General features: G+C 38.2%; 1 protein-coding gene across 1 annotated transcript; it reads left to right on the top strand.

Annotated features, from left to right (window-relative positions):
• Window positions 1–374: 374 nt before the first annotated feature.
• On the top strand, window positions 375–15,566 carry LOC102480921 (myotilin; the record flags this gene model as incomplete). The annotated part of the gene is made up of 6 exons (XM_006160112.1): window positions 375–730; window positions 6,547–6,721; window positions 9,036–9,140; window positions 12,194–12,243; window positions 12,781–12,913; window positions 15,359–15,566. Coding segments are annotated over exons 1-6 (1,027 nt in total), but the record flags the coding sequence as incomplete, so codon positions are not given.
• Window positions 15,567–18,555: the final 2,989 nt, after the last annotated feature.

Below are 18,555 nucleotides of genomic sequence, written 5' to 3' on the forward strand. Positions count from 1 at the left end.
GAGATAAAGGGTGGAGAAATCTAGAAGCCAGGAAAGTTCTACCTTAAGACAACCTTAAAAGCACACAAGTTCAAAAGAAAAAGTACATAAGATCCTAAAATGTCAAATAGCAGTGTTGTTGTTTAAGCAATTATTACAACTTCATTATTTTCTCCTTTTGAAGGAACAACACTCTTCATGAGAAGCCCACTCTACCAAAGCCAGGAATACAGTACTCTCAGGATCTCAACAAGCAGGGGCAAATCAAGGTTGCTTCTGATTCCTTGCAGCCTTCCATAATTCCAAGCTTGCAGCCCCAGAGTCAAGACTCCACCCATTCAGTAACAAATCATTACAGTAATAACTTGCCTTCATCTTCCATACACCAGCTAAGCATGTTTAACTACGAACGTCCAAAGCACTTCATCCAGTCCCAAAACCCATGTGGCTCCAGACTGCAGCCTCCTGGACCGGAAACTTCCAGCTTCTGTAGCCAGACCAAACAGTCTTCCATTCTCATTCAGCCTCGCCAGTGCACAGAGCAAAGATTTTCTGCCTCCTCAACAGTGAGCTCTCACATCACCATGTCTTCCTCTGCCTTCCCTGCTTCTCCGCAGCAGCTTGCTGGCTCCAACCCAAGCCAAAGGGCTACAACCACCCATAACCAGTCCCCAGCCAGCTTTCTCAGCTCCATATTACCATCACAGCCTGATTACAGTACCAGTAAAATCCCTTCCACTGTGGACTCCAAGTAAGTGAATTTTTATATATTGCATGGACAGTGAGCTTATATTTTAGGAGTTTAGGGGGTAAGCTGCAGTTCACTTCTTACTATCTAAAAGGTTATGTGACCTCACAGTCTCTTTCCATAACTCTCCTAGAACACACTGAACCAGGGTACTGGCAAGAAGTCATCCAACCCATTCTCCAGAGTCCAGACTAAGCTAAACCCTAATTACCTCTTACCCCATGCAATTACTTACCTATTATTTTCTTTTTAAGTGCTTAATATTTTACTTATTATCATCATAGTCTTGTTTATATTAATTGACTTGAATACGTTACAGAGTATTACATTCATTGCTTTTTGAAAAGGGAATGCCATGCATGTCAGTCAATACAGAGAAATTAAACTCCCCACTTCATCATTCAATATCTTTTCATTGTTTCCTATTATTTTCCATCTTAAAAAAAATTTATAACATCCCAAGAATGTGAACTTTTCCTCTAATTCCAAGCTAAGTTCTTAATGCTGTAAATTTAATTCCTCTGGTTCTGGGCTCAGCTGAGATGAACACCTGTCTACTCTTCTTCAGATAGGATTTCCTCTCACATAAGAAGCTATTAAGTTTCTTCTCAGTCTGTCTTTTCTTCCTACCCGTTTTCCCCCTCTAATCCTGAATATCCACTTAACTAGAAAAATTTTAAATTAGCAAATTTTTTTAAATCTGGAATTCAGACACTCAAGTGTATAAATTTTCCTTACTATGTTAAGAAGACAGCTTGACTAAATAAAAGCTTACAACCTTAAGATTTCCTTTGATAATTTAAACCATGCCTTGTTCAAACTGGTAGAGTTTAATCTAAATACAGGGAAGAATACCTGAAGCCTTATGCAAGCAGGTACTATTTCCACACCCCTAAGACTGTCCCAGGAGAACCTGATATGAAGAAGGACATAGTGCTTGTGCTTTTTTTAAACATGAACTGAATACTTTGTGCTTATGCAAACTCAGGGCTATCAGTTTTCCTATTCCTTGGCTGGCTAGAATATCAGACAATTAAATCAGAAGCATCTCAAAAATTGTCTGATGGAATGTTTTGTTGCAGGCTTATTGATACATTCACTGAAATTCTTGTTAATTTCTCTCAGACTTCTAGAAGCTAATTTTTTCTAGAAATTCATATCATTGATAACTACTCTGGAAACCTCACAAAACTGATGACAGTTACTCAACTTGCAAGGAAACTTTTGCAATATTTTTAAAAATAAAAATCAGTAAAGCTAAAAACATCTGTTAGAATCCTATAAAATGAGGCTGAGGGGACAGGAGGTGGTATGGTGGCTAAGGTACTGGACTCCCACGTGACCCATGACCCACCACAGTACAAGTCCCCAGACCTGGCAGCTTGAAATTCATGCCATCTGTGTGTGTGTGTGTGTGTGTGTGTGTGTGTGTGTGTGTGTGTATGTGAGCGTGTGCGCACGCGCGCAAATGCCTAAAGTCCCAAGAGGAGAAGGGAGGAGACTATATACCCCCCTCCCCCTGGGGAGTGATTTCTCACTTTCCCTCCCTCCCTCCCTCCTTCCCTCCTCCCACCCACCACTCTTCTCCCCCCTTCCCTTCCTCCCTCTCTCTCTCTCTCTCTTTCTCTCTCTCTGAATCTCTCTGGTGAGTGCATGTGCCCTATGGCAAAAACCTAAAAAAAATTTTTTTTATTTAAATTAAAAAAAGGAAATGAGGCTGAGTCATTTGAAATGGCTGATATAACTATTTGTGACCTGCAATAGTGGTATTACTATTTTAAAAGGACACCTTTAAGAATTAAGAGCCCTCTTTCTTCCTTCCTTCCTAAATTTTCATTATATCTATATTATACATTGTATATCTTTCTTGTCAACATTAACGTTGGTGGTTATTTTCCATCTAGCTTCCCAAATTTCCTATATGAGCATTTTAAATCTAAATAAACTTGGATTGGCTCTGTAACTCAGCAGTGGAGGCAGATGGGTCTCACACAGCTGGCCACGTTCAAATCTCAGCCACAGCGGCTTGAAAAATATGCCCAGTGCATATGGATGCATGCCCAAATCCTGTTGTGAAGAAGCAATGGGAGAAAAAGGACTGCAGCATGACCATACCCAACTAAGGCTGTTTTCTTCTCTTTCTCTTTGTCAAGCACATGTGCTCTCTAGCAATAACAAATAATAATAATATATAAAGAAAAAGATACTTTTCTGACTACAGTATTTTTCTTAGTACAATCCTATTCTAAATTCTTTCCTAGAAAAGAAAGCTACCAAATATTCACTAATACTCAAACATGTACCTAGCTCTGTGCACAGACGTAAGAGGAAGAAAGGCAAAAAGAGTAAGAAATAAAGTCTAGGAGGTCCCCAAACCAGAGATCAAAGATTCAGCTTTAACTATTCCATTTTCAGCAGCCATAGATAACTCTTTTAATCTTCCCATAGCTACTTGATATCCACTCTGTGTCTAGCTGTACAGGGTGAAAAGCCCTAACCCTTTGAACATTTGTATACAACTCCCTCCTTGTTATTATGGGTTCAAGTTTGCTCTGTCTTCTAAAATAATCCCTTGGATACTGACTTAACGAAGTCTGAAAGCTTTATTTAGCTTTTCATGGATAGGAATTCCTTAAGCAAATGCTTTATCCAGTTAATTAAACCATAGTCTGAAAACTGAGGTGAACTCTTTAATTCTAATTATTCCTTCCAAAAAGCTTGTTATATAACACTCAGCAAGTACCTAACCTGACCAATAATTCAGTGTTCAAATCTTTAATAAAATTAAAGATTTAGATGATTAATGATAGAAAAAAGTATAGGATAGGATAGTACCTATAAAGCACTGCAAATATAATATTAGTTTATAAGGAGAAGCAGGTATTGAGTCCTCATATTTAAGCCTTCTAAACTGGAAATAATGGGAATATTCAGTAAGTAAAGTGACTGACATTACATATACATCAGTGACTCTCAGACTTTGTTCTGATAAACCTTTTAAGATTTTTCAGATACCTTCAGAATTTCTCAGATGTGGGACCAGCAGATGGTATAATGGTTGCATCGCTGGATTCCCATGTAGTCAACTACAGTTTGAGGTCCGGACCCAGCAGCTTGAAACTCATGCCGGGCACATATGCTGCATGCATGCCCAAAATCCTGAGAAAAGAAGGGATTGCAGCATGGCCACCCCCTGGGGGAGTAATTTTTCTCTTCCTGTCTCTCTCTCTCTCCAGTGAGTACATGCACCCTATAGAAAAAATCTCTCTTAAAGAAGAAATAATAATAATAATATCTCAGGTATATTATGACAGCCTAAAAGCAGAATTATTTAGTGCAACAAATGTGTTATTTTTCCAAAGATAACAAACTAGCATTTAATAAATAGGTGATTATAATTACATATAGCTAGAGAAATACGAGATCTAGAAGACCAAGGGAGTTAGCCACTTTGGCCTAGAACTTCAGTATCAAAAACCAAAATCAAACAAACAAACAAACAAACAAAAACTCACTATTTATTTAGACACTCAGAATGGCTATTTACTTAACTGCATGAATCAAACTTTAGCTAAGGATTAGCATAGACAACTATGAAAAACTGATTATATGAAATGTAAGAAGGGGAAACTATATCATCAACTTTCAATAGAGTATCCTGAATACAATGAGAAACATTCATACATTCAACTAATGGTATCTCCTACGTACCCATGCTTTTTTTATTAGTGGACAGAAATGATATAATGATAATAAGATATCTCTTTTTTTTCTTCATATGTTTATAATCTAGTAGTGATTACTAACCAAGTCCGCAAAGCTAGCAAATGTTTAAGCTCTGGTTCTACTTGGAGAAGATGCATTTCCTCCTAGCTCTTAAGTCCTTTTAATAATCTTTGAAACTATTTGGACACATCAGAGAACAGCTCAAGGTTGTCTCATCTTGAAAACTAGAGAATGTGAATTATGATAATAGTAATATCTTCACTGAGAGCAGTGGTCAGTTTTCCCACATTAACAGGTTGATATAAGCAAGCGGGACTCAAGTGAATAAACTAGGTAAAAACTGAACAAAGTACTGTGAAAAGTGTGAGCTACCTAACAGATCTAAAAATATATGACTCCCTAAATCCCGTCTCTGTCCTAGAATCCACAAGGGGAACTTTGGGATGGGCAAAAACACCTTAGAAACAAAAAATTTAGACTCAAAATTAGAAATAAGAACTTAACCAAATTCTTAAAATGCTATTCAAATTAGCTTTTTTTGGGGGGGGGGAACTTTTTTAAATTTATATTTCCTTTTCCTTTTTCCTCTGATCATCACTTTCTTTATCAAAAAATCACTTCAACAATGTTAAAGAAACTGTCATTACTTTACCAGTTATTTGTTATACAATGTTATACTTGAATTTTCTTTCTTTCTTTCTTTCTTTCTTTCTTCTTGTTTTTTAGGTTTTGCTATAGGGTATGTGCACTCACCAGAGAGAGAGAAAGAGGAAAAGTGAGTCATCCTCAAGAGGAGAATAGCCATGCTGCAATCTCTTCTTCTCTAGTCTCCTCACAGGATTTTGGTCATGCACGCATATATGCTCAGTGTGATTTTCAAATCTCTGGATCTGGGAGTCAAACCACGCAGCCAGCCATGTGGGATCCAGCACTTTAACCTCCACACGCATTATTAACCCCACTATCTTGGATTTTCTAGAATATAAAATCAATAGGAATTACGAATTAATAGGAAAGCCAGAGATTGTAAACTACCGAGTCCATTTAAAACGACAGAATATACACTACCAATTGTGTGCTAGTAGTCAGTGCTGAAGGAAAGAACCATGATTTGTGTTATTTTTCAATCTCCCTGGTATAAACTCTTCCACCACTACCAATTTAAAACTACGAGATTATGCATAGCTGGGGAACAAATGCTGAAAATAAATTCTCTTGAGCCCATATAAGCCAGCTCCACCACTACTGCTTAATATCTACTCATTAATCAAATTTAAGAAATTCAGCTGTAAGATTGAAAGAGCTCAGGGCCAGCAGGTGGCATGGTGGTAAGGTGCTGGACTGCCGCACGATGGGCCGTGATTCAAGTCCTGGACCTGGCAGTTAGCGTTCTCACTCTCACTCTCCTTCTCTCTCTCTTTCTGGTGAGTGCACATGCCCTATAGCAAATTAATATTAACAAATAAAATTAAATGATTCTTTTAAAAAGAGAAAAATAATTTGCAAAAGAATTATTTAATTTTATTCATCATTATTAAATTAAGTAATTAAATAATTATTATTAAATTAAATCATTCTTTTAAAAATTCTTAAATAATTCTTTAAAAAAGAAATCGAGAGCTGGCAGGTGGCATGGTGGTTCATGGTGCTGGATTCCCACATGGCTGACCGTGGTTCAAGTCCCGGACCTGGCGGTTTGCTTTCTCACTTTCTCTCTCTCGCCCTTGCCCTCCGTCCCTCTCTGGTCAAATTAAAATAAACAAATGAATAAATAAATAAGTGAAGTTAAATAATTCTTTAAAAAGGAAAAAAGAAATTGAAAGAGCTCTAAAGCTTCCATTAACTAGAGTTACTCGCACATTCTTTAGGAAACCTCTCCTTCTAACTTCATTTTCATTTGCCAAAGGGAAAAAAAAAAAAAAAAACGTTAGTAACCATTCCTATAAAACCTTCCTTGACTATTATTGGGACAATTTGTGCTTTTAATAATACAAGTGGTATAAGTGATATCTAAATGTGAGGCTAACTCTATTTTAGATAACACATTTTACTTAAATACCTTTTTAAAAGAAATCTATCTTTCTTTTTCAAAGCTATCAACAACCCTCAGTTGGCCAACCTGTAAATGTTAAGCTATCCCAAACTGCAAATGCTAGGCCTATACCAAGGACTCCTGACCATGAAATACAAGGATCAAAAGAAGCACTGATTCAAGATTTGGAGAGAAAGCTGAAATGCAAGGATACCCTTCTTCATAATGGAAATCAAGTGAGCAAGATGTCTGTTTGGTACAAAAGTCCAATTAAACCATAAAATTTAATTTCATTAAGAGTTCTTTTTGTCTCACAGATCTATATTCATATAATCAGCAAGGAAAAAATTATCTAAAGAAGTAATATTTGGGTCCTATTCCATATTACCCTGCATGAAATCACCTCTAGGTTTTCAGTAGCAAAATAATGAAGCTGGGGCCAGTAGATAGCATAGCAGTTACGTGGCTGGACTCCTACATGGTCAACCATGGTTTGAGTCCGAATCTGATGGCTTGAATCTCATGCCAGGCACATGTGTGTGCGTGCCCAAGATCACAAGAGGAGAATGAAAGAGAAGGTATTGCAGCATGGGCATCTCCCCAAGGGGGCTGATTTCTTACTTTCCCTCTCTCGGTCTTTCTGTGTCTCTCTCTGGCAAGTGCACATGCCCTAAGGCAAAAAAACTCTTTAAAAAAAAAGGGGGGGAGGAGAAGAATGAGGCAAATAAAATAAAAAGTCAATCTATGGGACAAGCAGACGATGCAATGGTTACATCACTGGACTCCCACATAGACAGTAGTGGTTCGAGTTCAGACCCAACAACTTAAAACTCACACTGGGCGCATGTACGTGTGTGCCTAAGATCCTAAAAGGAGAGTGAAGGAGAAGGGATTGAGGCATGGTGAACCCTCCCCCAAAGGGGGGATTTCTCACTTTCTGTCTCTCTGTCTCTGTCTCTGTCTCCCCAGCGAATGTACACTCCCTCTAGGAAGAATCTCACAAAAAAATTCCATCTAAACTATTAAATGGAAATTTTCTTTTAAGCATTATCTGCTCATGAAATACATCTGATGGCTAAATAATGGAAAATACTGTCAATCCAACTTCCTCATGTATTTGGTATATATTGATGGACAATCACAGCCATTTTTTTTTATTATCCAGCTCTCACTGTGTACACTGTATTAGTCTCTTATTCTTGAAACAGAATTATGTGCCTTTAATCCAAATACATTTAGCATATCATCTAGCTGTACCATTCTCATTCAAAAGTTAGTACCATCAAATATTCAGTGTTAATTGAGTTCAAGCTATTTTTTTTTTGAGAGATATTTGCTATAGCGCGTGTGCGCTCGCTAGACAGACAGAGAGAAACAGAGACAGAAAGTGAGAAATCACCCCCCCCAGGGGGGATGGTCATGCCGCAATCCTTTCTCCTCCATTCTCCTCTCAGGATCTTGGGCACGCACGCACACGCGCCCAGCGTGAGTTTTAAGCCACCGCAGTCAACTACGTGGGAGTCCAGCGACAGCCATTACGCTAACTGCTGGTTCCCGAGTTCAAGCTATTTCTGAATCTGAGGTCATTCATTACTATATTTTAAAACATAGCAACGAAGCCAGCAGGTGACACAGTGGTTAAAGTGCTAGACTCCCACATGGCCAACTGCAGTTTGAGTACCAAATCCATTGGCTTGCACACATGCCCAAAATTCCAAGAGGAGAGTGAAAGAGTGGGGATTGCAACATGGACATACACCCTGGGAAATGATTTCTCACTTTCTCTCTGTCTGTCTGTCTCTCTCTCTGTCTCTGACAAATACATGCACACTATACCAAAAATCTCTCTTAATAAAAGAAGGGAAAAAAAATCAGGGGGGCCAGCAGGTGCCATAGTAGCTAAGGCATTGGACTCCCATGTGGTCAACCATGGTTCGAATCTCAGACCCAATGGCTTGAAAATCACACCAGGTGTATGTGCATGTGTGCCCAAAATCCAAGAGGAGAATGGCCAAGAAGGGACTGTAGAATGACCATCACCCCTGGGGGATGATTTCTCACTTTCCCTCTCACTGTCTTCCTCTCTCTATCTTTCCAACAAGCGTGTGTACCCTATGGCACAAACCTAAAAGAAAAGGAAAGAAAAAATAAAACAGGTTAGAACACAGAGGAGGAGGAAGGAAAAGAATTTCCCTTTACTTGAGAGAACTTTACTAGGCGATTTGGCTGCCTTTCTTAGGACCAAAAAGGAAGCATGAGTGAATATACTATATACTTACGGACAGTGGTACTAGAATGAAAGAAAAATGCTGTGAATGAAAGAAAAGGCTTTAAAAAAATGAATTAAAAATTCAATAGCTATCGGGTTGTAAGGGAAAGTCATGACGCATTTTTACGAAGACAAACAGAAAAATACACCATGACTTTCCCAACGACCTAATAGAACTATACGTCCTTGAAGTTCTGACTTAGAGTGGTGGTTTAAGGTAAATCTGCACAAACAACTTTTATTAAATCTTATTATTTCCTTAATGACTTATTTCTTTGAAGAGGCTAACATATGAAGAGAAGATGGCTCGAAGATTGCTAGGCCCACAGAATGCAGCTGCTGTGTTTCAAGTTCAAAATGACAGTGATGTGCAAGATTCACCACAGGTGAATTAAAATGAGTTTTTCTAAATGGGACACTTTTATTCTATGTGATTTTTAAATGTCTGCTTTTTAAAATGCTTATAAATAGCACTTGTAATTAAATGTAATCACTTCCATTCTCTACCAAATACTTACAAAAGACGCCATCATGGGCCAGTGTGTGTGTTTTTGTCTATGTGTGTGTGTATAAATATACACATATATAAAATGTATAATGTACTTGTATGAATCATGTAATATACACATTACATATTTTATGCTATACATATACATAAACATACGTAAACACACATATGTATACGTACACACACACACACATACATATATATTGGATTATTGGAAAAGTTATGACATTTAGTAAGTACTTTTGAATACAGGAGCATTACAAAAGGAATTGGATGTAAAAAATACATATTTTTACATAGGAAAATATGTCATGACTTTTCTGACAACCCAAGGCATACATATAGTATTTTCTATATATAGTGTGTATGTGTGTATACTTAAATGTTACCACATTTTCCAGTAGTTCTAATATCTGTATACAAAATGTCACAAAGTCAAAACACCAGAAAGCTAATGTTGCACTTTTCGTCTGAATATTTAGGGGTCAGACCTAGGACTCTTCATATAATGTCTACATGAACACAGCATTTACGAGTTGTTTATCTTTAACAAGACAGAAGTTAAAACGTTAAACCAAAATGATGATAACTTTGCTCAGAAGCTGTGCGTCATTTTTTTAAAAGAATTATTTTATTGGGACCAGTAAGTGGCATAATGATTATGTCACTGGATTTCCATGTAGTCAACCACAGTTCGAGTCCCAGACTCAGCAGCTTAAAATTCACACTGGGTGCATGTGCGTGCATGCCCAAAATCCCAAAAGAAGAATGGAGGAAAAGGGATTGTGGCATGGTCATCCTCCTGGGGGGTGATTTCTTGCTTTCTGTCTCTCTGTCTCTTTCCATCTCTCTGGCAAGTACATGCACTCGATAGAAAAAAACTCTCTAAAAAGAAGAATCATGTTATTTATATTACCTTTTTTTTTTAATTTGACCAGAGAGAGAGAGAGAAGGGAAAAGTGAGAAAGCAAGTTGCCAGACTCAAACAACTGTCCACCATGTGGGAGTCCAGTGCCTTAACCATCACACCACCTGTCAATCTCTTTAGCATTTTAAAATATGCTCATGGGGCCAGCCAGTGGTGTAGTGGTTAAGGTGGCTGGATCCCACATGGTTGATTGAGCTTTTTGAGTCTCACACCTGGAAGCTTGGAAGACACGCCAGGCATATGTGTATGTGTGCCCCAAATCCCAAAAACAGAAATGAAAGAGAAGGAAAAGGTATTGTGTTATCACCATTACCCATGAGGGTACTTTCTCACTTTCCTTCTTTCTTTCTTTCTGTGTGTGTGTGTGTGTGTGTGTGTGTGTGTGTGTGTGTCTCCCCTATGAGCACACATGTCCTCTGACAAAAGTGTGTGTGTGTGTGCTGTGCGTGCACACACACGTGCACACACATGTGTGTATATTCTCTCACAGTACTAAAGAAACATCCAATTCCTTTTGTCATGCTCCTGTATTCAAAAATACTTATTAAATATGCAAATAAATAAAAACCTTTATGAGTAATGACTCTAAGGTTAACCTTGAGCCTGACCAACTTGATTTTAAGACACGAACTTAATCCTTAAGAGAAATGTACAGTTGGAGAAGCACTGAAAGTAGTATTATTCTGTCTTTTTTCTATAGTTACCTGTCATTCCTTCCCAAAAAGTCCACCAAAAAATGGACAAAGGGATGAAACTGGGAACTCAAGAATTCTACGCTTCCAAATATAGAAACCTAAATACAAGATTTTTATTTTTGTTGAATGTGCTAGACTTACTAAAAAGAATAGAATAGGGAAAAACAGAATGAGAACTAGAAACTGAATATAGAATTTAAATTTTTTTGGCTACTGAACAGTTCACACATTCATTCATTCACCCAATACACAGGGAGCACCTACTGTGTGTTGAGTTCTAGAGCTGATACAGGAGATTACAACAAAAATAAGGTACACACTCTCTATTTGTAGAAATTATTCAAATAACTGTTATACTGATGATGTTTATCTTATAAATGTACATAATATGATTCTAAGGGCACAATGTATTGTTTATCTAATTTATTCTTTTTTGTTTTGTTTTTTAGAGGGTTTTGCCTTAGGGTGTGTGCACTCCCCAGAGAGAGAGAGAGAAAGAAAGAAAGAGACAGAAACAGTGAGAGAGAAAGTGAGAAATCATCTCCCAGGGAGGATGAACATGCCACAATCCCTTCTCCTCCATTCTCCACTCAGGATTTTGGGCACACACACGCCCAGCATGAGTTTCAAGCCTCCAGGTCCAAGATTCAAATCGTGGTTGACCACATGAGAGTCCAGCACCTTAACTACTGTACCACCAGTTGACCCCTAAATAAATCATTCTTTTTAAAAAAGTTTGCTTAAGCATACTTTAATTAAATAGAAAGTAATTAATGCTGTTTTTCACAGCTTTATTATAGTTCTACATTTATCTTCCACAGTGTCCATCAGGTTTTTGTGCCATGAGCTAAAAAGAGAAGTATTTTCCAGTCTAACATGTGTTTACTGCTCTTAGCACCACTTTTGAGCAGGAGGCATAATACCCTGTACCTACTGCCAACACAAGTGACTTCATGTCTATTCCTGTTTTGCAAAAGGACAACCTGTACTGTGTGCTCTCATTTCAAATACACCAGGATGACAAATCATACTTGGTCATAAAATAGTCTACTGAAAAATGAACCACGATCAATTCCAAGTCTAGCTACACTTCACAAATAATACCTGTTGAACAGTCGTATTAATTCTGACAATTTCTTACTAAAGTACTGGATACTTTAAATGTTTAAAAGCTAAATATTTAGAACTAATCATTACTGTACAAACACAGCCGAAATAGAAATATTCCTTCAACCCCAATTACTTAATTCTGCTTCACTTCCAGCTTACAGCTGCACATTAACACTCTCACTTTGTTTTAATTTCAAGCAGCACAATTCGGAACATGCACGACTTCAAGTTCCTACATCACAAGTAAGGTAAAAAAAAATTTTTTTTAATTTGCTTTGCTACCTAAATTGTTTTCAACTTTAAAATATAATATTTATAAAGATTTCAAATGTACTACATACCTTTTAATAAACACTATGTGAATTTTCTAATATCTGTGATAATCAATTTTTATATTAATTATCAGAACTATATCAGAGTAAGTTTTTAAATGTTTTGACCAAATAAGCCAGGAATATGTTTTCATGTTAAACAACTTTCCCATGACAAAGGAAACAAAATTCTAACACAATTTTTGCAAGTGATATGAATACTCTATGGAGAACTCTGCACTTTAATAAATTAATTTCTTCATCATTTCAGGCACTGAAAAAAAACAAAGTTGTACAATTTGTACCAGATGTTTCTAAACTGGTAACATTTCTAATGGTTTTAAAATACGCCACTGCTAAAAGCAGCCCTAAGGCTCTCTTCAATGTTTCAAATTTAATGGCTAAACTATATTTGTGTGAAAGGAAGAGCAATGACAACATTAATGCACAGTTACTATTAAAATATTTTTGTAGAAGTCGATCATCCTCGCGGGGAGACGTGAACGATCAGGATGCAATCCAAGAGAAATTTTACCCACCACGTTTCATTCAAGTGCCTGAAAACATGTCAATTGATGAAGGAAGATTCTGCAGAATGGACTTCAAAGTAAGAGAAGAGATCAAAAATATTAGGGGGGGGGATTAACAATGGGATACTAAGTTTTTAAAAAGATCTTCTTCCTACTTCAAAGTCTGTCACACAGGTTAAAAAGCAGTATGTACAAAGGGTTCTTAAATTCTGGGCCCAGCTGCCATGCACAGTGAGAGGGCACCACTGCACAGTAACTGAGGTTGCAGGGAAGCTGGGGTTCTATTATTAATCCAGACCAAACAGTTAGGGAGCAGTGGCACATGCCTGTGTCCTACCTACCTAGGAGCTGGGCAGGAAGATTGTATTCATGGCAAGACTCTATCAAAAATACCTATCTCTGAGCCAGCAAGCTGCATGGAGGTTAAGGCACTGGATCCCACATGACCAGCTGTGTGGTTAGAGTCCTGGGCCCAGCGGCTTGAAAATCATGCTGAGCACGTGTGCATCTGTGCCCAAAACTCTAAGAGGAGACTGGAGAAGAGGCTGCAGTGTGTCCATACCCACTGGGGGATGACTTCTCACTCCCCCCCCCTCCGCCCGTCTCCCTTTGGCAACTACAGGCACCCTATCGTGAACAACAAAAACCACCTCTCTCTACTCTCACTAAAATATAAATAAATAAATAAATAAATAAATAAATAAATAAATTCTGGAGCCAAACTGATCTGGGTTTGACTACTGACTCTGCCACTTTTCAGTTATATAACCTTAGCCTAGTCACTTAATCTTTTGTGCATTTATCTTCTCATCTGGAGAATGGGCATAACAAATATACTTTCCTCATAAAGTCATGAGAACGAGTAGGTATACCTAATAAAAACTCATAGTAAAGCTACCATAACAATGAGATTTCTTTTTTTGTTTTGTTTTGATAGAAAGATATTTGTTACAGGGCACAAGCACTCACTGGAGAGACAGAGACAGGAAACGAAAAATCACCCACCAGGGGATGGTCATGCCACAATCCCTTCTTCTCCATTCTCTTCTCAAGATCTTGGGCATGCATACACATGTGCCCAGCATAAATTTTAAGCTGCTGGGTCTGAGACTTGAACTGCAGTTGACTATGTGGGAGTCTAGTGACATAACATTATGCCATCTGCTAGTCCCAGCAATGAGATTTCTAAAGTATAATGCCTCTCTCATTGTCCATCAAGAAATTTAAGACACTCTGCTTTATCTTGGCCTAGAATTCTTTAGAATCGCATCTATATTTATTATTCTCATTTTGGAGAACTTTTTCTCATATTTTTCCAGAGCCCTTATGAATAGAAGTTAGCGTTAAGATCAACACTGGATATAATTGTTAAGGCTTATATAAAGACATTTAATGGACCAGCCAGTGGTGTGATGGTTAAGGCAGCTGGATCCCACATAGCAGACTGCATAATTTGAATCCTGGACCCAGCAGCTTGAGAAACATGCCAGGCGCATATGTACACATGCCTAAAATCTCAACAGGAGAATGGAGGACAAGACATTGCAGCAAGGCCACCCTCCAGGGGGTGCTTTCTCACATTCTCTCTCTCTGGAAAGTGCATGCATCCTATAGCAAAAATAAAACAACAAAACCAAAAGCATTTCATTTAACAAGCTGCCATTTATATACTATAGATCAAGAATACAGTTTCAGAAAAGTTATTCATTAGATCAGCAAGCCTCTGAAATATGTGCCTCTGAGACTTTAGTTGTAGTTACAAGTAGCCAGAAAAGTCTTATGACTTCCATATTCCTTGTAGAAATCAATATAAAATAAATTGATATTCTATTATAGTAATAAAGAAATCTTAAAGAGCCTGTGGTTACAATGTGAAAGAACTTTCATTTCCAGCTTTGAAACTTGTAAGTACCTTTTTGAGCTCTAGTTTTGTATTTTCAATCACAAACCTACTCAGAGATTGCTTAAACTCATAAATGGCCAGGACCAGCAAATGGCATAGTGGCTGAGGCACTGAACTCCTAAATAGCCCATTTCAGTTTGAGTCCTGGACCCAGCAGCTAGAAAATCACACTGGGCATGTTTGCATGCATTCCCAAAATCCCAAAAGGAAAATGGAGAAGGGATTATGGTGTGCCCATAATCTCTCCCTAAGGAGAGATTTCTCACTTTCCCTTTCTCTGTCTCTCTCTAGCCACCACATGTGCCCTCTACCAAAAACCTTTAAAAAAAAAATTCTGGGGCCAGCAGATGGCATAATGGCTACGTCGCTGGACTCCCATGTAGTCAACCATTTCGTGCCCAAGATCCCAAGAGGAGAATGGAGGAGAAGGAATTGTGGCGTGGCCATCCCCCCAGGGGGTGATTTCTCGCTTTCTGTCGCTCTGTCTCTGTCTTTCTGGCGAGCATACACACCCTGTAGCAAAAACCTCTCAAAAAAAAAAAAAAAATTCATGAATGGCCAAATGAGTTCCAGTATTGCTATACTTAAAAATTCTGTCATCTTGTGTTTCTGTTTTTAGGTAAGCGGACTGCCAGCTCCTGATGTGTCATGGTATCTAAATGGAAGGCCAGTTCAATCAGATGATTTGCATAAAATGATAGTGTCTGAAAAGGGTTTTCATTCACTCATCTTTGAAGTAGTCAGAGCTTCTGATGCAGGGGCTTATGTGTGTGTTGCCAAGAATAGAGCAGGAGAAGCCACCTTTACTGTGCAGCTGGACGTCCTTGGTAAGCCTCCAAAGAGACCCTTGAGAGTTCCTTATAATTCATCAGTACTGAAAAAGAAAAATTATTTCAAAAGAAAAGTCCAGAAAATTTCCTGTTTAAGATTAATGTCTCCATAACCTGGCAGAATGCAAATTTTTATCTACAAACCATGAGGTGTAGGGATGGGACTAGAGGGAAAGTCAATGAAACTAGAATGATATGTCTATCAACAAAGCTTGGGAAAAAAAGAAAGACATCACACAGTCTTAAACAAAATAAAAAGGTAGTATAAACAGTTCTAGAAACAACTATAGGGCTTCAAACTGAAATTTTTAGTCTAATAGTTTCTTAGTCTACAATCTAAAATAACCAATCTCCCATTTTCACAGAATTGTCATAATCTGTCATTTTAAGTGCATAGTTTAAAACTTTAGAGTAAATGTTGGGACCAGCAGTTGGCATAATGGCTACGTGGCTGGACTCCCATGTAGTCAACCATGGTTCAAGTCCCGGACCTGGTGGCTTAAACTCACGCCAGGCGTGGTTGCGTGCGTGCCCAAGATCCCAAGAGAAGAATGAAGGAGAAGGGATTGCAGAGTGGCCATCCCCCCTGGAGGGTGATTTCTCACTTTCTATCTCTCTCTTTCTGGCAAGTGCATGTGCCCTATAGCCCTATAGCAAAAATCTTTCAAAAAAAAAAAAAAAAAGGAAAAAAACCTTTTAGAGTAAATGTCAACTTATAATCTTAGACTATGTTCTCTTTACTATGATACCAGTCTCTAATTATAACGAAAACCTGCTTGCTTACAGAACAAGAACCTCGCTTGCTTGCTTTAGAAAACAAGTATAACAAAACTGATGTCTCAAATTTGTCTTTAGTAGGGCAGTCATACTGATGTCTGGTTTTAAAATTTTATAATTGAAGTGCCTTAAATATACCACGTTTGTAATGATTTAAACCATACTGTATTACATAAAAAATATTTTGTTGTAATTCACTGTTAAGTATGTAAAAGCTTTATCAATATAAAGGATAATTTTCTTTTTTCGGTTTTCTACCCGGACCATTAAAAAAATCTTTAAGATTATCATGTAATATACTGAAAGACCTCAGTCTAAAAGAAAAATTGGTGATCTGGAAATAAAAAAAAAAAAACCTCACATAATTCAAGTAATTAAGCATTGGGAAAATCCTATTTGTGAATATTACAGCTGAAAAAGACCTTGGCTGGCATCTGTCTGATCTTCTCATTTTTCCTTTAGGAAATGGGGCAATAGTGGGACCAGCAGTTAGCGTAATGGCTATGTCGCTGGACTCCCACGTAGTCGATCGCGGTTCGAGTCCCGGACCCGGTGACTTAAACTCAGCCATGCGCGTGTGTGTGCGTGCCTAAGATCCCGAGAGGAGAATGGAGGAGAAGGGATTGCGGCGTGGCCATCCCCCCTGGGGGGTGATTTCTCGCTTTCTGTCTCTCTGTCTCTCTCTGTCTGTCTGGCGAGTGCACGCGCCCTATAGCAAAAAAAAAAAAAAAAAAAAAAAGAAAGAAAAGAAAAGAAAAGAAAAGAAAATGGGGCAACAGGATTGGACAGTCATTTCCTCTTTTCCCTCAGGTAGCTGAAGAAACTAAAATCACAATGATTATTGATATTTAAATACTACTTTACAATTTATAACACATCTCTTAGTGATGATGATATTTGTGTGTCCCAGCCTAGTGGCACAGGTGATAGCATACTAAACTGCAGATCTGGAAGCCCACATGGCTGACAGCAGGACTGGACCCCTAGCCAGCATGAAACTTGCCAGCTGTTCATGCACCCAAGATTCTGACTAACTAGAGAGCCTAGGGGAAAGGGGTCACACTATGACTCTAAGACTCTGTCGAGGGTGCACTCCTCTCACTCATCTACTTATGAAAGAAATAAGCTCTTAAAAAGACAATTATTTGGGACCAGCAGTTGGCGTAATGGCTATGTTGCTGGACTCCCATGTAGTCAACCATGGTTCGAGTCCTGGATCCGATGGCTTAAACTCACACCAAGCATGTGTGCGTGCATGCCCAATATCTCAAGAGGAGACTGTAGGAGAAGGGATTGCAGCGTGGCCATCATGACTGGGGTGGGAGGTGGGGGTGATTTCTCACTTTCTGTCTCTCTGTCTCTGTCTTTCTCATTAATGCATGTGCCCTATAGCAAAAACCTCTCAAAAAAATTATTATTTGTATTAGGTACAGCAGCACTAATATCTGGATATTTTCTACTGCAGATTAAACTGAGGCACAGGAAAACTAAACAAAAAAATATTCCCAATTTGACATGTCTTGTGGGGACAATAGGGAATTTGAACCAAATTGTATGGCATTCTTTCCACCTCTCTATGGATGAGATGATGAATAATAATATGACTTAAATTCTTTGACTAGAATATAATTATAAATTTAATGAATAAGTGCATTACAGTTTTGGAACTCTGAACAGTATAATAAAATCATATATTACTTTAACTAAAACAAATTATCCAATCCTGTTGTTGCTTTATTTATTTATAGTTCACTAAAAGTAGGGAGTGGGCACTCGTTGGATAGAGACAGAAACTAAAACAGAGAAAGTGAGAAATCCCCCCCTTACCATGGTGGATGACCACCCTACAATCCCTTCTTCTCCTTTCTCCTCTCAGGACTGTGGGCACACACACGTACCCAGTGTGATTTTTCTTTTCTTTTTTAGGTTTTTGCCATAGGGTACATGTGCTCACCAAAGAGAGAAAGAGAAGAAAAGTGAGAAATCATGCCAAAGGGATGTGATGGCAAGTTACTCTGCAATCCCCTCTTCTGTTCTCCTCTTGGGATTTTTGTGTACCCACGCACATGTATAAGCCTGATTTTCAAACACTCAAGTCTGGGACTCAAACTGTGGTTGTCTGGCCTTAACCACACACTACCTGCTGGCACCTCAAGTGTGATTTTTCTTTTCTTTGTGTTTTTTTTAATTATTTATTTTATTTATTATT

The sequence above is a fragment of the Tupaia chinensis genome, unplaced genomic scaffold, assembly GCF_000334495.1.
Source record: "Tupaia chinensis unplaced genomic scaffold, TupChi_1.0 Scaffold000672_1, whole genome shotgun sequence".
Classification (NCBI taxonomy): domain Eukaryota; kingdom Metazoa; phylum Chordata; class Mammalia; order Scandentia; family Tupaiidae; genus Tupaia; species Tupaia belangeri.